General features: G+C 39.2%; 1 protein-coding gene across 1 annotated transcript in view; it reads left to right on the plus strand.

Annotated features, from left to right (window-relative positions):
- The window catches only part of METTL8 (methyltransferase 8, methylcytidine), a 134,705-nt gene extending 133,667 nt beyond the window's left edge, over positions 1 to 1,038 (plus strand). Inside the window, exon 10 of the mRNA XM_049773471.1 lies at positions 614 to 1,038. Within this exon, the coding sequence (XP_049629428.1) occupies positions 614 to 768 (155 nt within the window). The 3' untranslated portion in view covers positions 769 to 1,038. The remainder of the gene's footprint in view (positions 1 to 613) is intronic.
- Positions 1,039 to 24,916: the final 23,878 nt, after the last annotated feature.

Consider the following 24,916-nt stretch of genomic DNA (forward strand, 5'->3'; position numbering starts at 1 on the left):
AAAAGCATCTAAAATGAATCTTGTATTCAAGGACTTTCCCTGGACCTATATAAGTATGTTTATAATGTGCCATTTGAGGTCTGCAAGTCAACAAATTTAGAGAAGGGCACCTCTCAAAATATTGGAAACTGCAACCAGCAGTGCTCTCTATTTCTCTCTGCTCTTTTAGACTGCTTATGCTTAATTCTTTCATTTCATGCAATATAAAAAATGCTTTAGAAAGCTTTGAAAATCCATAAATCTAACAAAAGGAAGGAAAGTGTTGCCTAGAGCTTATGACCTGATTAATGGTGTCGGTCTCTAGGACTCTTTACATGCTCCTTCATTTGACTGTGTCTTGAATTAACAGGAGTTGAAGTTCATGACCCCTAGTGGTAGTGGTCATTCAGAGAAAGGTATTTCTTTAGTTCATGAGCTCTTGGCCCAGCAGCTTCAAGAATATTGGCCCATTTACATGAACAAGATTCTACTTGATTTCATAGATGTCCTTTACTAATTTGTGCTAGAGAAGGTTAATGATTTAGTTGGTCAATGATTCCATTAATGTTCCATTGTTTCTCCCTGCCACATAGTAATATATCCTACATTTGATTACCATATTCTTTACTTACAGAGGAAGTCCACAGTCTGTTCTGCAAGGCTGGTTTAGAAGAGAAGCAAAATCTGGTTGATCGTCGATTACAAGTTAATAGGAAAAAGCAAGTGAAAATGTACCGAGTGTGGGTTCAAGGCAAATTCCAAAAACCATTACATATACTGACAAGTTAAAAGGAAAAAATAGTGAAACTAACACCAACTGTGAGTTCAAGGCAAGCTCCTGAAATCATTAACCTTGACTTAGAAAAGGACCAAATTCCCATTTTTCTTCTTTCTCATGGTTAAACTGTTTCATGTTAAGATGCAGACCAGAGGACTTCATAACTCAAAGATTTCTCTTAATTTTACACTTTTGAAGTGTCAGAAGAAGAGAATTTATATCTATCGTAGCTAAGCTCTTTTGTATGTATGATTTAATATAGTCAAACTTGTTTGAACTTATTGTGTCTACAACTTACTGTCTTATTGTGTTTTTGTTCTTTGAATTTTGGGGGATTTTGTGTGTATGTGTTTGGATCACACTTGGCAGTAAGATCTCTCCTGGCTCTGTGCTGAAAGCTACCCTTGGTTGGGTAGTGCTTTGGGAGCTATATGTGGTACTAGGGATCAAACTCCTATTAGTGCTTGCAAGGCAAGCTGCTTACCAACTGCACTATCTCTCCTTCCTCTGTTCTTTGAAATTTTTAAGTATTTGATTAAATCACTGATATAAGTCAAATATTCTACAAAACCATAACCTTCCATTTTTTAGAAGTAGAAGTTCAGGGTTCTTTGCACTCAGAAATCACTCCTGGTGTTGCTCAGGTCATTATGGGATATTAGTAGTCAAACCTGAATCGGCCACATACAAGGCAAGCACCCTATCCACTGTACTCTCAGCCCCCTTGACTCATTTCTATAACTACCTGATAGTAGCTTGCCTACTCTCCTTGTTTCCAGGGCAGGTCAAAGACTGAGATGAATAGGTGTTGTTTTGTTTTTATTTTAATTCAAAAGCTGATGACTCAAATAAAAATTTAGTTTCCCTTTTCTTTCCTTAATATAACCAATGCTACCATTATCTTCAGTGTATTTGACATACAAGTTGTTACCAGGTCTGTGTATTTATTTGTTTTAGATTTGGGGCCACACCTGTTGGTCCTCAAGCCATACTTCTGACTCTGTGTTTAGGTATTACTCCTGTCAGGGCTCAGGAGACCATAAGTGCTGCCAGGAATTTAATCCAGGTCTACTATGTGCAGAGTGTACAAGAACTCTAGCCCTGTAAATTCTCATTAAAGTAACTGTCACACTGTTATAGACAATTCTTGAATTATAGGAAGTAAAGTTTTATTTATCTGGCTAAGAAAATAACACAAAAAGCTGAATCAGATTTTTTTGCATGTGAGAGCCCTAGTTTGATCACAGGCATTGCATGGTCCTCAGAGTACCAGTAGGACCAACACTCTAAGCACTGTGCCTGGAGTAGTTCTCCAAGTACAGCTGTGTGTGGTACAAAAATTTAAAAATAATTCATTTTTATTTTGCCACATTGCCTCAAAAATGTTATATGTTGGCATGCAAAGTTCAGTTTATAAAAAGAAATTCTAACATTGGCATTTCATTTCTTACCAACATTGAATACATGCATTGTGCTGAATTTATAAAATAATATAATAATTAAAAACCCAACCCTTTCTTTAGAGGGCCCGGAGAGATAGCACAGCGGTGTTTGCCTTGCAAGCAGCTGATCCAGGACCAAAGGTGGTTGGTTCGAATCCCGGTGTCCCATATGGTCCCCCGTGCCTGCCAGGAGCTATTTCTGAGCAGACAGCCAGGAGTAACCCCTGAGCACCACTGGGTGTGACCCAAAAACCAAAAACCAAAAAAAAAAAAAAAAATCCAATCCTTTCTTTAGAAAGCATAAATAGAATGTAGCCAGTAAAACAAAGCCTGAACATTCCTAGCTCTCAGATAAGTAGCTAATTGGCAAGTGGATTTATTTTTTTATGAGCCACAGAAATGTGGAAGAAATGGATAATTTTTTAACAGGAGTTAACTTGTAAATTCATTCCCAACCAAATGTTATTAGCCCAACACAAGGTTCAATAAATTCAATAAATTCAATCTTGACAGGCCAGTCTATGGTAGCTTAACACATTGATGCCAGAACCACGATTTATATTCATTCAACAACATTGAGCCACCAGTGCTTGTATGTAGGTGATATGTGCCAACATCAGTGTGAATTGATGGTGCCACCATAATGACTAGAAATAAAGTTTCTCAAAGGAAAATCAGAAAAAAGAGAGAAAACTGCCCCGATTATGTAAAGATGTTAGTTATAGACACAAATAGCATGTCAAGGGCTGGAGAGAGAACAAATAGAGCACAGGTTTGCACGTGGGAGACCCAGTCTCCATCCTTGACATCATGTGATCCCCTATTAGGAATGACCCCTAAGCAATAAAGCAAGAGTAACCCCTGATCACTGCTGGGTGTGACCAAAGCAAAAAAAAAAAAAAGTTAAAGCAAACAGTATTTCGTATAGTAACAGTAGCAGTCAGTAGTAATAGAGGTTCCAAAGGAAGAGAAAAATCAGCTCTGCAAAGGTTTGAGGAAGAGTCAGAGTTCAACTGAAAGCAGGTATCAGACAGAACCTTGAATGTAATTCTCAAGAGAAGGTGATGTGACAAGCCTCTTTGGTGTAGGATCTTCAAGATAAAGAACAGTGGAAAAAATATGGGTTAGAGATCAATCTTAAAAGGAATGTTGGTGAGGCTGGAGTAATAGATAACACAGGGAGTAGGGTGTTTGCCCTGCACACGGCCTACCCAGTTTCTATCCCCGGCATCTCATGGTCCCCCAAGCCTGCCAGGAGTAACCCCTGACTGCCACTGTTTGTGTATGTCCCCCCCCCAAAATGAAAAATTATATAAAATAAAATAAAAGACCTGTTTGTGGCAATCCTTGAACTGGAACCATAGGAGACTGATTTGGTTTGTTTCCATCTTTTTTTTTTTTTTTTTTTTTGTGGTTTTTGTGTCACACCTGGCAGTGCTCAGGGGAAACTCCTGGCTTCATTCTCAGAAATTGCTCCTGGCACATACGGGGGACCATATAGGAAGCCAGATTCGAACTGTTAACCATCTGCATGAAAGGCAAACACCTTACCTCCATGCTCTCTCTCTAGCCCCCCCCATCTTTTTTTTTTACATTTTTTTCTTTATTTAAACATCTTGATTACAAATATGATTGTGATTAGGTTTCAGTCATGTAAAGAACACCCCCCTTCACCAGTGCAACATTCCCACCACCAATGTCCCAAATCTCCCTCCATCCCACCCCACCCCCACCTGTACTCTAGACAGGCTTTCCAGTTCCCTCATTCATTCACATGATTATGGTAGTTCTCAGTGTAGTTATTTCTATAACTGCACTCACCACTCTTTGTGGTGAGCTTCATGAAGTGAGCTGAAAGTTCCAGCCCTCCTCTCATTGTCTGAGGATTGTTGCAAAAATGACTTTTATTTTTCTTAAAACCCATAGATGATTGAGACTATTCTGCGTCTCTCACTCTCCCTCTGACTTATTTCATTCAGCATGATAGATTCCATTCCTATACATGGTTTGTTTCTATCTTATCCTAGCCATGTTTTCAGTGTATTTAGAAAGAGGTTTGAAGTTGGAATGGAATTTGGTGAGGTCAAAGATCAGGGACAAGGAAGATCACATTCGTTTTCCACATAGAATTGCTTCACAGTAAAACCTCAGACATACCATATCAATGTTTCTGTTTACATATGCATCAATCAGTAAATGGAAAAGCTAAAATTTGCTTGAGACTTGGTTCAGTCATGTTTCCTAATTAGAGTATACATTTAAAAACTAAGCTAGTAATGAAAGTTTTACATACAGCAAGGGCAGTTAGATAAGTTAATGTTGCTATGGGAACCCCAGCAGATCTTCTTGTGTCTCAATTTAAAAATCATGGCCCAAGGTGGTTTTACAAACAACAGAAGGTAAAATTATTCTCACATTCTCACACATGTAAATTGTACTGTCTCTCTCAATCCTAAATAGCAGATTCAAGCCAACCTCTTGACTGGCACAGTAAAACTCAAGCTTCTTGTCTTTCTGTAATGTATTACAGCATATAGTTAACCTTTAGAAACTTCAAAAATATATCAACCAAATTTGGACTGCGAGACAAAAAAATGGGAGCTCCTGTCTAGCATAGACCACCTCCTCCACTGGCTGTCAGAACTATGTCGACCGCTGTTGTCTCCTCGCCCTGCTCTTAGCCGACCTGAAGCAACCCCCTCCTCAAGATTTTGTGGCTAGACAAAATGTAGATTTGGGCAGGAAAGAAAAGACAAAAAATAGATTTGAAATATTGCTTAGAAGTAATAAATCAGGAAGTGATGCAGATGTTTCTTTTTGGATAATTTTTTTAACTATTTGATAACTGGAAGAAATTTGAATGTTTTCCTCACATTCATGAACCTCAGGCCAATTTGGTAGCCAATTTGCTGTTTAGAAATTTATCTTCTGAGAGAGGTGAATTTCAAAAAAGACCGTTTTATTTTTCTTTAACAGAAAGTATATTCTTTCACCTTATTACAGTACAGAAACAATGAAAATGCACCCTCCATTTTTGCTTTATGGCTAAAAATTCACTTTTGAGCATTTTCCAAATGTAAAACTTCTCACACATGAAGAACTGTTTTAGAAGGTTGTGAAGAAGCCAACCTAACAGTTTCTATTATTAAAAGTTTTGCATTCAGTATGACACATTTGTATTGAAACACAAGTTAGTACTGACTTCTGAGAACTTAACCTGCTTTGCTTGTCTCAGTTCCATATGCTTTTGTTTTCATTATGACCACATCAAGTTTTCTACCAGCATACAATCATTACTCTAGACTGTACTTGAAATGTTAGGTATTTTCATGCAAAGAGCCTTTCCTCCTGGTCCTCTGAACCATTTCAACTGTTAAGCTTCAGGTGACTCAAATTCTTCGCCCTAGACTCCTCTGCTCTATTCCTTTGATTTTTCCAACTCATTAAAGCCACGTTCTGAAGCCTGAATATATCACACATTGTTACTTCTAATTGGTTTTAATGTTTATTATGCTCCTCACAAATGCAGATAACTTACATTTGCATCACTAATAGACCCTTTCAGAGAAGGAGCTCTGCTACTTCAGCTTCCTGCTACTGTTAGTCATCAGTAGATGACATTGTCAGTGTGGGTATTTTTCCACACTTGTGAAAGCTCATTGTAAATTCCAAAGCACTGAATATATGTGAGGTTGTGTTATTAATAACGGAATTTACAGTCAACAGAGCCACATACAGAAAAACAGAAACTTTTTCAATGGGTTTATGAAATCTTGTAAGAAAAAACAATAAGATGCTCTGGAAAATTTTGCCTCAGAGTCAGAGAGGAATCAAGGGCCCTAGTCTTATGGAGCTTGTGAGCTACTCTTAATTTAGCTGAATACTCAGTAATTTATTGACTACAATATTATGTACTACTTGATTTCTCTAGTTCCTCTGTTCTGTGAATCAGAACTTATAGCCATTACTTATAGCCATTAGACTATGGCTCTGCTATGTTGGGAAACTTGCCAGGATATAAATGCTTAGAGGATAGAACCCAAATTGGACCTCCACCCTGTCAAAGTGTTTTGAGGGCCAAAGAGAGTATGTGGGGTTAAAATTCATATATTGTATGCAGATGACCCTGTTCAATCCCTGGCACCACAACCACAAGGTTCCTCAAGCATCAGCCTGTGCAGCCGTGGAGGCCCTTGAACACTATTAGATGTCCCAGGTGATTCCCAGCATCACAAGGCCTGAGCAGCACTCTATCCTCAGACCCTTGCCTTGAACACCAGCCTTAGGATGGCTAGGAGGCCCTTTGACTCCTTGACTCTCCCTTAGGAACAATGCCCTTTGGTGGCAAGAAAAGCAGTGGTCAGGGAGCTCAGTGATCATTTGCAGGGATAACCTAGTCTGGTGGTTTAGTGCTAGGGTCTGAGGATGTGGAGCTTGTTATGATCCTGCAGTGCCAAGTACCCTCAGGGTCACACCCAGTGGTATTTGGGAAGCAACATGTTGCTGGGATTTTAACTGGAGTCCTCATATGTGCCCTGTGTGCTGAGCCATCTCTTAACCCCTTCAGAACTGCACCTTTATCTTCATAGACTCCAATGCTGCACAACAAGATGCTGGAGAAAGAATCCTGAGTGGTGTGGAATGATTACACAGTGGGTGAGATTGAGTCGCAAGATCTTCAAGGTTAAGGCTCCTTCTAGACCTAGCAATTCTCTAAAATAAGTAGGTCGCACTTGTCTGCCACTTACAAACTGGCAGGGAAAGGACCTGAGAGGAATGACAAAGCAAAAGCTTTCAGATCAGTTCTCAGCATTCTGCACAGGCTTCCTCTGCTCTGGCCCCACCCTTTTGGGCTCCAGCCTTCCACTTGGCTTCCGGCCAGCAGGCATCACTTGCATACTCCTCACTTCCAGGGGGAAAGTAAGTCTGCACTACTAAGGGAGGAAAAAGCCCTTAAAATGTCTTCAAAGGGATTCAGCTCTGGCATGATCTAAAATATGTGAATTCAGGGAATGTCAGTAATAAAATATGAGTGAAAAACATCTTTATTTAAAATATTGTCTATATATTAATGCCACATTAATGCCAATTCAAGCATGAAATGTTGAGCATCTCTTGGAATATGGTTTGGGATTTGAAAGGCACAAAGGTACCTGCAAGATGGCTTTGGTGTAGTTATAAATATAAATAGAAGTAAAATAACAGTTGTGTCTTCATTTATAATGAATCTATGTGGTGGCCGCAAAGTTCCACTGGAGAGTAGATGCCAAAATCTGTCTTTCATTAACATATGCCTTAAATGACAGAGAAGAGGTGTTGAAGACAAAATTACTTTTTCCTTCTGAGTATGAATCAGCAACATGCAGTAACAAGCAAGTAATAATAGTTCTGCTTGTGAGCGCCTGCAGAGCCTAAGAAAAATAGCATCAAATTGAAAAGGCAACTGCACCTGCCAGAGGAGCCCAGGAGATGCAAAGCACAGCTCCCTTGAGCAGCGTTCTGAAGTGTCTCAGGGCGCAGTGACCCTAGTTCTGCAAGCCAGGTTGGCATGAAATGGATGGGGCACATTGAAACCTCCAGATGGTCAAAGACAGCCCACCTTCAGCAGCCCCTGTGACCAACTATTAGGTCCCACAACTTGTCCAAGAGTTTAAAGCAGCTGCTTTGGCTTCTCCAGGGATGTCCTTCCATACCCACTTGACCTTTAGCCAGGAACAGCGAGAAACAGGTGAATGAATAAATACGCATGAACATTATATAAAGAGGAAAAAAAATCAATACTTTTTGGAAGTGCACAAACTACAGATAGTCGCAGAGTATCCAGTTAGCTGTGTCCTTAGAATTCCAGTGATTTGCAGCTTTGATTTTCTCCAACAGATAGGCACAAAGTCAAGTCTGGAACCCAGAGAAATATGTTTTTTCTGTCAGATGTTACCCACCAAATTAAGTGAGCCATTGATTGCCTCCTACAAAGCCCCAGAAATCCACTCTCCTTGGGCTGATTGGGGTTTGATCCAGAAAAACAGTGAGTTTTATTATGCTCTATAAATGCATCGACTCTGTATTTAACTTATTGCTCTTGGAGTGGCACTTTCTAGATCATTGCAGAAAAGGAATAAATTAACTTTATTCTCAGCTAATCTCATTAGATCAATTAATAATTGTTTCCTAAACACTGCAGGAATGGTCATCATTTTTAGAATCTGAGCTTTTCCCATTGGGAAGAAGGGCTAAATCTTCAAATTAGTAAATGCTGTTGATTCCAACTGCATTCATTTTTCTTTCTTTTTTAATGGTAGGTCCTTAACATAAGCAACCCCATGCAATCGCTGCCTCATTTCTTCTCTCTCCTCCTGCCTCCCAAGAGTAGTAACTTGTCTTTTCTCCCGAGGCTGTCCTGCTGAACAGAGTGTTTGGCATAAAGAACGTGATAGCTCTTCATACATCTTTAGTTCTGCCCCGCTCCCTCAGGTGAGCTGAGACAGTCCCCTTAAGCAACATTTGGAACTCACTGAAAATCACCTAAAAGAGAATGGCTGAAATTACCAGCCTCATATGCCACATGGAGCAAGGAAATTTCTCTCTCCAAGGATAATTGCTTTTCTCATTGCTCATACTTCTTTCTCAGCCCTCATTTATTTTAATGTACATATTCCAGTTGGACTCTCTAAAAGATATTTTTAAGATTTTTATTTTAATCCAATGACAGATAACATGCAGGATCCAGAAATGTATTTGTTCTGTTTATCCTTTGCACGAATGTATTCTTAATCAACCAGCCCGTCTGCACATTTCTTCATGTGCAGCTTTGTTCCCTATAGAACTCTTAGGCTCTGGAGATTAGTGAGACAAAGCTTCATTATAACCACTCGTGTTTTACTCCCATTTCTTATACGCATTCTCTTCCTAACTCACTCTCCAGGTGCTTCTTTCTCTTGCCAAATAGTGCAAGGAAATACTTCTGCAGATCTTTTGTTTACTTTAGAAAACACAGAGATCCAGGCTTTTCCATTCGGGAGTGCTGCTCATTTCCTGACTGGCCTTTAAGTTTGGCTCAGTAGCAACTTGGGGATTTGTTTTCTACCCAGAGTGAAAGGAGCTGGGTGCCCAGCAGCCCCACGCTGGAATGACAATTAAGTTCTGCTCCTTCCATGGATAAACTAAACAGTGTCATTTTCCTCATAGATCCTGCTCCACCTCACCTTCCTTTTCTCTGAGTTTTAATGTTTAGTCATTCGCTTTCACTTTTTCAAAGATATTTAATAGGGTTGTTTCTTCTCCAAGTATGCAGAAGCTGGTCATATGCACAGCAAAATGCTTAAGGAAATGAATTCCCTGTTTGCTGATCTTCACCTCTGCTACAATGTGCTGCAAAGCACATGTAGGGCTTAATGCTGCTCTAATTCCAGTGCCAGTTGCCTGGGCAGGTATAGAAAGAACTGTAACACGAAAGGAATTTATATTGGACTGCCCAACTTTCTAGGTCTCCAAAGCCACTGAGTTGATGAAGTGGCTTACTACTCATGTGAATATTTTCTTAGTTTGCATAAGGTGTGTGTGTGTGTGTGTGTGTGTGTGTGTGTGTGTGTGTGTGTGTGTGTGTGTGTGTGTGTGTGTGTGTGTGATGTTCAGGACTTATGCCTGGCTTAGAGATTACTCTTGGCAGGCTCAGGGGACCATATGGAATTCTAGATACTGAACCTGGGTCAGATGCTTACAAGACAAGCCCCTTACCTGCTGTACTATTTCTCTAGTCCCAACCTTCCAAATCTTTTACATTTTCTTCTCTTCCTCCATATTTCTGTTATGTTTCAGTCTAACTCTGGAGTTATATTCATCCTATAATTATGTTTATATATGAATATGTTACTCTTTTTCATCCTGTCACGGATATTTTATTCAGAGTTTATGAGGCCAGTGAATTTCTGAACCTAGAACTTATACTTTTATCTATTAATGCTTTTTTTTTTTTAATTTTGTTTTGGTTTGTTGCGTCATATCCAGTAGTGTTCAGGGGAAACTTCTAACTCTGAGCTCAAAGATTCCTTTGGGTAGTACTCAGGGGACATATGCCAGGGAAAAAGACCTAGACTTTCCACATGCAAAGTACACCATCTAGTTCTTTTTCCATCCAGTTTTTTCTTCCCCATTCTTATCATTGCATTTTTACATTTAAAGATGTTTGGACTAGAAAAGTTCAACAAAAATAGAAAATGCTAACAATCAGCAATATCAAGAGCTTTTTATATTAAGAATAGTAAGAACTTATTCTGTAATATAAAGTAATATGCAAAAACACCATATTAGGGATTAGTATAAAGAATGGATAGTTGCCAGAGGCAGGGTCCAATTGACCTTGTGAGGTGACCATGTGTCTTCATGGTCCAAGAAACCTGAGGTTCACTGTTCCCTTGGAATTCAGCCAGGCTCAATCATCCCCACTAAGACAAGCTACAAGCAAAAGTAAGCCACACTCTAAGAGCAAGTAGACAGTGATCACAGGCACATTAGTCACTGTTCCAGTGACCCAAAGGAAAAACAAGGTCGTAGAAGATTGCAACAAGAGTGACATGTAACTGAATCTCCAGAGCAGTGAACTCTAAGCTTAAATGCTCCTCCTGGGTTTAGAAAGACCTAAAAAAAGAACCCTGGCTGAGCTTTGAGTATAGGAAGGCTGCAGAGACCTGGAGCTTTTTTCCTGCTTACCTGAATCGGTCACAAAAATAGCAAATAAGACATCATGTTGTTAATACTTTTTAGAAGAGTTAAAACTTAATTTTGTTCTTTCTTTTGTTTCTGTAGCCCAGTGTTTGTTTTCCACAATGACATTCTCACGAAGTATGCTCTGAATAGAGTTTCAAGGGTGCTGAAAGGAGATAAAGTGATTTGCATGATCCCCCTTCAGTAACAATATTGCAAACCACAGTGTCTAACAGGAAAAATGGGAAGAAAGAGAAAAGAAGAAGAAAAATGTCTGCTATTGAAGCAGGCAGGGGAGAGGGCAGGGGAAACTGGGGACATTAGTGGCAGGAAATGTACACTGGTGAAGGATATTGTACATTATATTACTGAAACTCAAATCATGAACAACTTTGTAATTGTGAAAAAAAATCCCACAACTGTATTATTGGAAAGAAAATAGAGCTTCAAAAACCTGGAAGGATGATTTCTAATTTTAGATGGGCTCTGTTTGCGAAGAAATACATCAAGTTGTGCAGGAAGAAAGAAACATCAGCTGAACCTAGCTCTAGTTAGGCAGAAGGGAACAGATTCAGTATCACAATAATGAGTCACCAAATGATTCAAAATCAGCTGACCCTGTGTGAGGAATTGAATGTAGGAAACTTAAAATGCAGGTGGGAACAGGCTGCAAGACAAAATCACAGTGTGAAGCCATCACCATGTGGGGAGGTATGAGAGCAGAACAATAAATAATATCCTGTTATTCACTGCCCAAATTTTATACTCATTGAGAAAGACTGTGGTGTCACCAGATGAAAATTAAAATCTTAGCTTATTCTCTGATGAAGCTGATATTGGGTAATAGCTCAAGATACATGTAAACAATTGTTTTTCTAATCCTGAAGCCCAGAATTAAGGCCTATTTTGGAAAACAGCAATACTTTATTCCTGGGGGGGGGGGTGTTTGTTCCTATAGAATTTTTATAGAGAAACTGGTTCCTAAGAGAGTGAAAATGAAGTAGATTAAAATGATCTAATTCACTCAGATAAGTCATCTCACCAAGGAACAAGAAGAGCAGGACTGAAGCGATTAGGAGCTCTATCACTTATTGTCCATCATGGCAAGAAATAACAGGAGTGGGAAACGCATCACTGTTCTAAGCAGGGGCCATGTGTAGTGGACCCAGAATTGTTCCATTACTGCTTGAGGAACCATCTCTTTAGGGAGGTACACCCATGGTGGTTCTTCAGCATGTAAGTCTGGAAGCCTGCCTGGTTTATTAGCATCTGCCTTCTTGTGCATGTTCTGATACATAGTTGGACTCTGAGGAATTGCAAATAAAGTGAATTCCCAAAGTTAAGAAACCCCATACACTCAACTGTTTAGCAGACTACTAAATAAATGGCAGGAGATTTATTGTCACTACTGAGCACCATTTCTACATTGGGTCCCAAGTAGCTGGTTTAGGATCAGCACTTTTCTAACTATCCATGGTTACAAGGCCACTTATTTATTTTGTTTTGCTGACTGCCAGCCTGACTTTTTTTTTTTTTTTTTGTAGAATACAATAAAGATGAAGTATTACAAAATACATTTTAAGTTTTGGATCACACCTGGTGGAGCTTAGGGCTTACTACTGGCAAGGCTTGGGGGACCCTGTACAGTACCTGGTATTGAATTTAGGCTGTCTCTCCAGGCCATTTTTTTTAATTTTAAGCCCAAGGATCTTATTAGACTTAACAGCCATAAATTTATAACATTTCTTCATCACAGAGAGAATGAAACAGATACATATCTGCTGTACTAGGACCTGGGTTAGAAAATGTTTGGTTCAGGTGCTGTTGTTCTTGGGTATTTATTCATGCAAATGTGTTAGCCACACAAACCACACTCCACCACCTTGCTCTCTGTCAAGACATCGAGAGGTTATATTTTCCTTACTTTTTGACTAATTTTTTTTTTTACTTTTTTGTGAAATGTGAGCAGGTGTTAAGTAATTTTTATGCTGAGTTAAACAACAAGAGAACAGATTCTATCATTTTACTGAAGTTAAAACTTAAGGCTTTTCTTTCATTGAATAATTTTAAAGACTAGGTTGGTACCAGACTCAAGGAACATGGAGAACTTTGGGAAAGGCTGAAGACTGGTAGAAGATTATTAGTTGGTTGGTTTATAAGGACTGTGGTTAAAGACTATAGAAAATGTATTATTGAACCCAAGAGAAGAGCATGTTAGCATTAAGAATGATGACTACCAGGTAGATAAAAGGTAAAACGATACTAGAGAAGAGAAATTTGGATCAGAGTTTTATTTTTGCAACTACTAGTTGTGTAGTCTTTAACCAGATATAGTGTCTGTGAGCTTCAGTGTCCTGAACTACAAGTGGAAGATGATATTGCTTACTCAATTATTGTTTCAAGGACTAAATGCATGGCAAGAGCTAAGTATAGTGCTTAAAGATGATTAGTGCTTAGTAAGTTTTGATGACTATTATTTATAATGGTTTTTGTTCCTGAAGGATGATAAAGTCTTCATTTCTTCTGAGAAGTAGAATAATAGACTCTGACTATAATAAAATTAATTTAAATTAGCCATATGAGACTACTACCAATCCTTTTCAGGCTCTTTATTGAAATTGAAGAATAAGGAACACTCCCAAATAGTTTTTATGAAGCTAACATCACCTTGATACCAGACATAGATGCTGCAAAAAAAAAAAAAAAAAAGAAAAGAAAAAGAAAACTACAGACCAATATGATGAACAAAGATCCTTAGCAAAATCCTGACAAATAGGATCCAACACCTCATCCAGAAGGTCAGACACCACACCAAGTAGAATTCATTACAGGAATGCAAGGATGGTTTAACATATGTAACTCAAACAACATAATACACCATTTCAACAAAAAAAAAATAAAAACCATATGATAATATCATTAGATACAGAGAAAGCATTTAATAGGTCCATCACCCATTCTTGATTAAAAACTCAACAAGCTGGGAATAGAAGAACTTTTCCTCAATATAGCCAAGGCCATCTTCCACAAGCCAATGGCAAATATTATCCTCAATGGAGATAAACTAAAAGTCTTTCCTCTAAAATCTGGTACAAGACAAGGTTGCCCTCTCTCACCACTCCTATTCAACATAGTGCTGGAAGTTCTTGTCATAGCAATTAGGCAAGAAAATGATATCAAGGGCATCCAGATAGGAAAGGAAGAAGTCAAACTCTCACTGTTTGCAGATGACATGATACTATATTTAGAAAACCCTTAAGACTCTACCAAATAGTTTCTAGAAATAATAGATTCATATAGCAATGTGACAGGCTACAAAACTAACACAAAATTCAATGGCCTTCTTGTACACCAATAATGATATAAAAGAAATGGACATTAAAAAAAACAATCCCATTCACATTAGTGTCACACAAACTCAAATATCTTGGAGTCAGCTAAAGAGGTGAAAGATCTATACAAAGAAAACTACAAAACTATGCTTCAAGAAATAAAAGAGGACACAAGGAAATGGAGACACATACCCTGCTCATGGATTGGTAGGATTAACATAATTAAAATGGCAATTCTCCCCAAAGTATTATACAGATTTAATGCAATCTCTCTAAAGATACACATGACATTCTTTAAAGAAGTGGATCAAACACTATTGAAATTTATTTGAAACAATAAACACCTAGAGAAACCCTTGGAAAAAAGAATATGGTAGGCATCACTTTCCCCAGTTTTAAATTGTACTACAAAGCTATAGTCATTATTTATCGCATGGTATTGACTTCAGTATTCAGAGAATGTTCCCCAGGCATACAGTCAATCAATTTTTGATAAAGGGGCAATAAATGCAAAATGGAGCAAGGAAAGCCTGTTCAACAAGTGGTGTTGGGACAACAAGTGGTGGGTCAGCCACTTGCAAAAAGTGAACTCAGACCTCCATCTAACACCATGTACAAAGGTCAAATTTAATGGCTTAAAGACCTTGATACCAGATCCAAACTATAACATATATAGGTAAAAAAAAAACAAACATGTAGGTAAAACACTCCATGACATTGAAACCAAAAGCATTTTCAAGGAGGAAACAGCATTCTCCATACAAGTGGAAGCAGAGATAAACAAATAGGACTATATGAAGCTGAGACGCTTCTGTACCTCAAAGGAAATAGTGCCTAGGATACAAAAGCCACCCACAGAATGGGAGAAACTATTCACCCAATACCCATCTGATAAGGGGCTAGTATCAAAAATATATAAGGTACTGACAGAACTTAACAAGAAAAAATATATCTCTACATCACTAATCATCAGGGAGATGCAAATAAAGACAACAATGAGGTACCATCTCGTGCCACAGAGACTGGCTCACATCACAAAGAACAAGAACAATCAGTGCTGGTGGGGATGTGGAGAGAAAGGAACTCCCTCTCACCCACTGCTGGTGGGAATGTTGTCTAGTCCAGTCTTTATGGAAAACAATATGAAGATTCCTCAAAAATCTGGAAATTGAACTCCCATATGATCCAGCTATACCACTCCTAGGGATATACCCTAGGAACACAAAAAATGCAATACAAAAATGCCTTCTTCACACCTAGATTCATTGAAGCACTATTCACAATAGCAAGACTCTAGAAACAATCAAGATGAAACTGTGGTACATATACACAATGGAATATTATGCAGCTGTCAGGAAAGATGAAGTCATGAAATTTTCCTATACATGGATGTACCTGAAATCTGTTATGCTGAGTGAAATAAGTCAGAGGGAGAGAGATAGACACAGAATAGTCTCACTCATCTATGGGTTTTTTTAAAAAAAAATAAGATATTATTATTATTATTATTATTATTATTATTTTGGTTTTTGAGTCACACTTGGCAGCGCTCAGGGATTACTCCTGGCTCTATGCTCAGAAATCACCTCTGGCAGGCATGGGAGACCATCTGGGATGCCGGGATTCAAACCACCATCCTTCTGCATGGAAGGCAAACGCCTTACCTCCATGCTATCTCACCGGCCCCAAAAGACATTATTATTATAATGAGAGAATAGAGATGAGGACTGGAAGGACCATCTCATGATATGAAGCTCACCACAATGTCTGGTGAGCGCAGTTAGAGGGAGAAAGATAGGGTGAGGGAGATCAAAGGCATTGGGTGATGGGAATGTTGCACTGGTGAGAGGGGGTATTCCTTATATCACTGAAACCCAATTATAATCATGTCTATAATCAAGGCGCTTAAATAAAGATTTTTTTTTGGTTTTTGGGCCACACCCGGCGGTGCTCAGGGGTGACTCCTGGCTGTCTGCTCAGAATAGCTCCTGGCAGGCACGGGGGACCATATGGGACACCGGGATTTGAACCAACCACCTTTGGTCCTGGATTGGATGTTTGCAAGGCAAACGCCACTGTGCTATCTGGCCATATGAAAAATTCCTAGAGGCCAGAGGCATAGTATAGGAATTAAGCACTTGCCTTATATGTGGTCAGCCCAGTTCCATAACCAGTACCAAAAAAAGTCCCCTTACTACAAACAGGAGTGATTCCTGGGCAGATATGTGGCCCAAATCTCCCCACCAGCACACACACACACACACACACACACATACACACACAAACAGGAACTGTTCCTAATTATAAATAATTGATATTTCGTATTCAGAAAGGCATTGCTATTTCCTTGGCTTGTGTTCAGTTCATACATTTATTAAGTACATACTGTGTGCCAGAAACTGCATCTGACACTGAGAATACTAGAATGAGTAAAACTTGCTTCTTTGATACCTACATTTAGGATGGGCACCTGTTTGAGATATGGGAAGCACTTCGTATTGCCCACCCTGTGTGTGTGACTGCCAAGTGAACCCAATCAGTTGGCATCTTCATATTTAAGACTTTTTTTTTTGTCAAGTGGGGAGACCTCCCAGGCAGTGCTTAAGGGGCCTGTGGGGCCACTCTACAATATTTAATCAGCAGAGGAGTTCAGTGTTTGGGCTGCAGGATGTAGAACTCTAGGATGTATGACCCTGAATTATGGTCATACTATGTTGTATTTAGGGGGGTGATGTGTGCCAGAGTTTAAACTCGGGTTTTAGCACATGTGAGCAAGACACTTATAATCATTAAGAGATCTCCCCAGCTCCTATGAAACACTTCAGGGTAGCTCCATGAACAAATTTTGTTATATGTTCTCCAACAAAAGCCATAGAACATGTGAAGCAAATCCTCAAGGTGTAGCTCCTATTTCTCCTGCCCTCTGGTGTCAAGGGTTGCTTTTAATAATGTTGTGCACACCCATACAACATGATTTCCTGTCCTGGCATCTAGGGCTTCTACCAATTGTACCTTTCAAGACATTGAGCATCATCATGGTTCAGTCAACTGTTCACTCTTGAGATGAAATCTAACAAGTCTTCAAGAGATCATCTAGATTCCTCCCAGTAGACCGAAGTCTGCTGCAGAATCACACCCCATTCACCACTGACCTGAGATGGTTGTTCACACAGGGAACCTGGTAGTACATTCATTGCTCACCACTTACCACTATCTTTATTTTTCAAAGTCGAATATCTTTTATTCATTAGGAAATTCAGGATGATAAAGCTAAGTTAGAGAACAACCACCACATTCCTACGGTCAAGGAAGCCCTGAGAATGCTAGAATAAGATTGCTAACCAGATTACTGGAGGGCATGATCTTTGTGATTTCTTTTTTTGGGGGGGAGGGGATTGGGTCACACCCAGTGATGCTCAGGGGTTATTCCTGGCTATGTGCTCAGAAATCTCTCCTGGCTTGGGGAGCCATATGGGACGCGGGAGGATCAAATCACAGTTCGTCCTAGGCTAGTGAGGGCAAGGCAGATGCTTTACAGCATGTGCCACCGCTCTGGCCCCGATCTTTGTGATTTCTACTGGTCAGAAATTATTGTAAACAAGAAATTTCAGCTCCACTGTGACAATCAAACAAGATATGCACTGACAGGTGAGGGAGATGCAGTGACAGGTGAGTTGCCACTGTCTTTATGTGATTTTCATATAAATACAAGTAGGAGCCTCTGTGAAGTCCAGAAATCAAACCTAATATGTATAGCACAATAATTTCTGACAAGAGTGTGTGTCAGGCTCTTCAGAAAGGAACATCTTTTTAAGTTGTGGTGAAAAACTGGATATCCACTTAAAAAGAATAAAATTGAACCCTTACTTTGCACCTACAGAAAACTTAACTTAAGGATTGGAGTGATAGTACAATAGTTAAGGTCCTTGTTTTGTACACAGCTGAACTGGGTTTGATTCCTGGTACCCCATATAATCCCCTGAGTTTGCCAGGAGTGATCTCTGAGTGCAGAACTGGGATTAAACCCAGAATATCACTGGGTGTGGTCCCAAAATAAAATAACATAAAAAATAATAGCATCTTTAGGTTGGTGAGATAGTCGAAGTTCTTGTCTTGTATGCATCTTGTATGCACCAGCATAGTCTCAAGCTCTGCCAGAAATGATCCTGAATTCAGAGCCAGGAGTAAGTCCTGAGCACTGCTGGGTGTCATCAACCCTCAAAGAAAAAAAAGAATCAATATATTTCCAAAAATCTCAATTGTGAATATATATTTAAAAGAACCCAGGGCTACAGAGTTAATGGACTGAATGTCTGCTTTACATGGCATCTGGTTCTGCACTCCTTGTGGTGCTTTTGGGACTACATAGCAGGCTGGGTACCAAACCCAGTCTGGCCATGTTGGAGGCGTGTGCCTAACATGTGTACTACTTCTCTGGTTTTGAGCAGAAAGGGAGAGAGGAAGGGCTTCACAGCTTTATTCACAATAACCAAAAATTTGAAGCATTGTTCTAGAAGAAAAATAAGTGCTTATTGTTTGTCAGTGGATAAAAGAATAAATAATATATTAACATACATATATTTTGCAAAAAAAATATTCAGCCCATTATAAAAAAAGGAAACCATGACACCTCTACAACATGGATAAACCTTGAGGACATTAGGCTAAATGAAATGAACCTCTCAATAAAAGACAAATATGGTCTTATTCACGGATATAAAATAGAATAGTCAAAACCAGAAAGAAAGTAGAATGGTAGCTAGAGATTAGAGGACAGGAGTTAACATAGAGTTGCCATTTAGAGTACGTACAGAATCTGGTGGGAAGAAAATGGGAAACATCGATGACAAGGAAAGTTCACTGGTGAAGGATGGTGTACATTGTAAGACTGAAATCCAACAATGAACAATCTTGTAACTGCTTAAATTAAGCAAATAATAATAATAATAATAATAATAATAATAATATTAAAAGAGTACAGAATTTCACACTTTACTAAATGGAATGAGTTCTGTGAGTTGTTAGCAATGTAGTGCTAACACTATGAATGTAATTATGGTCATTGAGATGTATGTTAAAGATGGAAAATATTCTTCCAGTTTTATAGAAATATAATTGACATGTTACTGAAAGAAGTGAAAAACATACTTTTAATGAAAGCTTTAAAATATAATATGAATTTATTAAACTCCAGCCATAAGTTGCTTTTCAGAACCTGCCCGCCGGCCTCCCTGCTTCCTGCAGCTTTACGAGCCCCTGTGTGACCCACCTGCCCTCGAGCTCCTGTGTGACCCACCCGCCCTCGAGATTTGAAAATGCTGCCACCCTGCCCCTCGGCCTCCCTGCTTCCCGCTCCTGTGTGGCCCACCCGCCCTAAAATCTTGAAATTTGAAATCACCTTTATCTCACAACCCCGGGCGCAGCTCTCCTACGTCAGTGCTCATTCCTGATTCTTTTAAGATTGTGCTTTGATAATAAGAATGAATCAACCTGTCTAAATTCTGTATAAAAAGAGACTGGCTTAAGGTTTCGGGGTCCGTAAACCTCTACTCTGCCACGGGTACGTTTCGGACCTCTGACCGGTCAGATAATATACGGAACTTGCTTGCATTATTGCTGGGCTGAGTCTTTTTCATTACTCTGTGCCGGGCAGCTGGAAATCAGGTTTTCCGGACTCTGCATTACTTTATAATAGTTTAATGTAGGAACATAATGATTTGATGCGAATATGTTGCAAAATAACCACAAGAAATGATCAGAAATGGCCAATTTTTCATTATGTATATTTTATCATGATTAAAAAAAAAAGCAAAACCTGCATTTCAACCTGCATTTCCAAAGTCGTGAACTTAGCTTCTATCTCTAACTCTCTGCCTTCTCACTCATTTACATGCCCCCACCCAGCCTCCACCATTCTTGCATGGAGCCAGTCCCTTTTGGCCCCAACCTGATACTTTACGCTCATTTTCATTGCCCAGTCCCTAGACAAGAGATTGATTTAAAAACAAAACAAAACAAAACTGGTGGTGCAAGCGGCAAGGCACATGCTAGCCTAGGACAAACAGTGGTTTGATCCACTGTCGTCCCATTTGGTCCACCAAGCCAGAAGCGATTTCTGAGCACATAGCCAGGAGTAACCAACCCCTGAACGTCACCAGGTGTGCCCCCTCCCCCCCCAAAAGACTCTATTCTCCCACCAGCACAGTCTTTCCTCTTAACTCCCCACTACAAAATAACATCTATCATCTCAATACCTCAGGTAAACTTGATCAAGTTCCAATCCTTTCACTATTGTGAACTGTGAGTGAGTGGTGAAGGTTGGAAGTAGAGGTGACCCAGTGACTTGTGCTAGCATTTGCAGAGTGCCTCAGTTTAGAAATTTAGGACCATTATGTATCCCAGCTCTCCGTCTGTTTTCTAACTTAAATTGTTCCTTTCCTACTTTAAATTTGCATCCATTTTCAAAGTTCATGCTCATTGTCTTTCTGAATAGACTCCACTTCCCTGCTATTTCAATCCCTATGTCCCCTCATCCAGAGCAGATGCATCCAGCAAGCACTTCAGGACAAATAGAACATGATTAGAGCTCATTTATGACGAACCTGGAACACAAGGGGATAATGTAGAAAGGTCCATGTTCTCTGTTATCTATATTCTTGACTTCAAAGATTTGGTTGATTGAATGATCATATAATAAAAAACACCAGATACATTTAATTTTGTCTTTTTTATTTATCACTGTGCTGTTTTATTAACTACTTATCTACCCACTCACTTCTGGAATTAACTACCTATCTTGATCTTCCTAGATCCCTTTTCTACTTAAAGATAGTGTTTTATGGGCCCGGAGAGATAGCACAATAGCGTTTGCTTTGCAAGCTACCGATCCAGGACCAAAGGTGGTTGGTTCGAATCCCGGTGTCCCATATGGTCCCCCCGTGCCTGCCAGGAGCTATTTCTGAGCAGACAGCCAGGAGTAACCCCTGAGCACCGCCGGGTGTGGCCCAAAAACCTAAAAAAGATAGTGTTTTGTTTTGTGTGGGTTTTTTTTTTGTCTTTTGCAGGGGGTGGTTTTGGGCCTCACCCAGTGACACTCAGGGATTACTCCTGGTTATGCATTCAGAAATCGCTCCTGGCTTGAGGGACCATATGGAACTTCGGGAATCAGACCCAGGTCCCTCCTGGGTCAGCCAGTGCAAGAGCCTACCGCTGTGCTATTGCTCCAGCCCCTTAAAGGTGCTTTGCAGATAGCAGCAACAGTATAATCAAGAAATGTTTTTTAGAAAATCAGAATTTCAGGCTCCATACCTGATCTATCAGAAGAGAATCTGTTTTACAAGATCCATTGTACTACTACTATTATTATTATTATTATTATTATTATTATTATTATTTAGTCACCATGGATATAAAGTTGTTCATGATTGAGTTTCAATCATGCAATGTACACCACCCTTCACCAGTGAACATTTCCCACCACGAAATTCCCCAGTTTCCCTCCCACCCACTGTACCATCTCTTCAGCCCCTGTAGTCAATGCTTTGCATCCAGCACAGTATGAAAAGGTCATGTTCTTGTCCCCATATCTTAGCTGGTGCTAATTCCTGCAAAAGGCTGGCTTACAGGCCACTGGTAGGAGCAGCCATTTTTATCACCTTGGTGCTGGGATAGTTTGGTTGAAGCCCCCTAAGATTCATGGTGCACAAACGAACCATGTTGAGGCCTGTATGATTGAATCCTGGAAGTCAGTATATTGTGGCCCATGTTGTCCCTTTCCAAACTCTTTGCTAATCAGCTTTGCAGACTTGACATGTTTCCCCCTCCAATCTGAAACAAGTTTTTATCTGTCCTCACCTGCAAAATATCACTTCCAAAATATCTTTAGCCTCTTCTCAAGGTTGTTCATTTTGGATATTTTGAGTTTTTTTTATTTTGGTTTGGTTTGGAGGCCACATCCTACAGTGCTCAGTTGTTAGTCCCGGCTCTGTGTTCAGAAATGACTCCTAGCTGGCTTGGTGGATCATATGAGATGCCAGGAATTGAACTGGGTTGACCTCGTACAAGGCAAATGCTCTACCTGCTGTGCTTTCACTCTGGCACTATTCATTTTGTAGTATTTTTGTTGGTTTTCTCTTTTTTAATTTTTATTTTATGAAACCATTGTAATCTACAAAGTCCTTCAGGGTTGAATTTCAGATATACAGTGACTCAGGGACATTCCCACCACCAGTGTCAATCTCTCGCCACCAGCGTTCCCAAAGTGCATCCTATACCACCACCCTTTGCCCCCGGCCTGCCAATATAACAGGCCCTTTTAAGTTTAGATTGTTAAAGTTTAGGTCTCTTGATTCTGTTGTTGTTAACTTTGACTTGGATATTTAGTTCTGTCCTTTATTTCTCCACCAATGCACCTGAGACCACGTTGCCCCTTGCCCTATTCTTTCTTTTTTCTTTCTTCTTAATTTTATAAAAAATGCATAATTATGAAGTAAAACAAAATAATCCATGTCCCAAGGTTCTGTGAAAACTGTGTGAACCCCTATTTAAAAGATAAAAAAGAAAAATATAGGAAAGAAAAAAAAAGGGGTGTGGTGGCAGTTTTTTGCATAGACGTAGCAAAAGTTAGGGAAAATAGAAAGGAAAACCTTTGGCCTAAAAACAGGGAGACCCTACCCATGATGTTTTTATCTATCCTTTCAGTGATCCAGCTAGGATTGAGCATTACCTAACCAGACCAAAGAGTATAGCGTTCCCCTCTCTGCCACATATGAATCCCAAAAGTAGGCTTTCCTTTGGGGGTCATAGGTGAGTAGAGGAGTACCACTCTACTAAGATTATATAAGCATTTCTGTTTTCAGACATAGACTTCCTTCCTGTTCCAGAAACTAGTTTTTAAGAGGCTTAAATAGATTTTTTTAAGTCAGTGTTAGAAAACATTTTAAAATGCTTTGAAGTGAAATGAGGTTTAATTGATTTATCAAATCTTAATTGAATTCCTGCTGTTCCCATCACAGGAAAATGACTAGCAGCTTTCCCATTGTTATTGAAATACTCAACTTCTTTATAAATATTTTGACTTTTTTTTGAGATGCCAAAAAATATGTGTGATGTGTATTATACAGTCAAGAATTAAAATAGGGCTCTTGCTTTAGTATCAAGCTTATTACATGTAGGGAAAGATAGCTCAGGTAAAGAAGTAGAACTAGGCTAAATAGATATTTTTATCTACATGTTATATTTCAAGATAGTGCCCTACCAACTTAATTTTTCTTCAAGAAATATTCCTTAGATGATTGTAAATCATTTGGTATTGTAAGTTCTGGCTTGTATTTAAATATGTGAGAATTAGTGGGTCAACATTTCTCTGCCCCAGGATATTTATCTGTAAAATTAGGAAATTATACGAAGAGTCTGATAGAAAGTTATATAAAGATAAGAGTCAGTAATCTTATGACTTCTCAGCCAATTATGTACTACCAAAGGCAAAAGAGCCTAACTGGCTTTTCTGTCATATATAAAAGAACTTAAAAAAAAAAAACAATTAAAAATGAAAAATACTGGGTAGACATCAAGACTGACCTTCTGTCCCAACACCACCATCCAGCTCCTCATTGAATGACACCCTCGGTCCCCAGCTCATGCCTCTACAAATAACTACAACCAACACGCCTGTTGACCCATGCTTGGTGGTCCCTCTTGCCCCCATCAAACTATGGACTATTGCATGATACCGGAATCAGCTTCAGCAAAACCCCTACTTCAAGGACAATATAGGGTTCCATAATGCCGCAAAACATGTCTCAAACTCAACTACCCTTGTCTTCAAATACCCTTGTTTTCTCTCTTTCTTTCTTTCTTTCTTTCTTTCTTTCTTTCTTTCTTTCTTTCTTTCTTTCTTTCTTTCTTTCTTTCTTTCTTTCTTTTTTTTTTCTTTCTTTCTTTCTTTCTTCTTTCTTTCTTTTTCTTTCTTTCTTTTCTTTCTTTCTTTTCTTTCCTTTTTCTTTCTTTCTCTTCTCTTTTCTTTCTTTCTTCTTTCTTTCTTTCCTTCTCCTTTTCTTTCTTCCTTCTTTTCTTCTTCCTTCTTTTCCTTCCTTCCTTCTTCCTTCTTCTTTCTTTCTTTCTTTCTTTCCTCTCTCTCTCTCTTCTTCCTTCCTTCCTTCCCCTTCCTTCCTTCTTCTTCTTTCCTCTCTCTCTTCTTCCTCCTTCCTTCCTTCCTTCCTTCCTTCCTTCCTCTTCCTTCCTTCCTTCCTTCCTTCCTTCCTTCCTTCCTTCCTTCCTTCCTTCCTTCCTTCCTTCCTTCCTTCCTCCTTCCTTCCTTCTTCCTCTTTCTTTCTTTCTTTCTTTCTTTCTTTCTTTTCTTTCTTCTTCTCTTTCTTTTTTTTAAACATAAAAGGGTCACATGTATCTCCTTTGTATATCTCAGATGTATTCCCTTAACATCTATAACTCTTTTCAAATATCCTCATATAGTGACAATTTTGCCCACTGGATTTGTTATTTGATTGTTTGATTTCCCCCTTTGAGATCTTTTTTTTATAAGCAATACTGGTAGAAGAGTATCTGTATAGATTTCATGTTTATACCAAGTTACGGGGAATGTTGGACTTTATTCTTCGGCCCCCAGATGCACCAACAATATCTTGTGGCATTACTTCTCTTTTGCATAGGCACATTAAAATGGGAAA

This window comes from Suncus etruscus, chromosome 5, assembly GCF_024139225.1.
Source record: "Suncus etruscus isolate mSunEtr1 chromosome 5, mSunEtr1.pri.cur, whole genome shotgun sequence".
NCBI classification, from domain to species: domain Eukaryota; kingdom Metazoa; phylum Chordata; class Mammalia; order Eulipotyphla; family Soricidae; genus Suncus; species Suncus etruscus.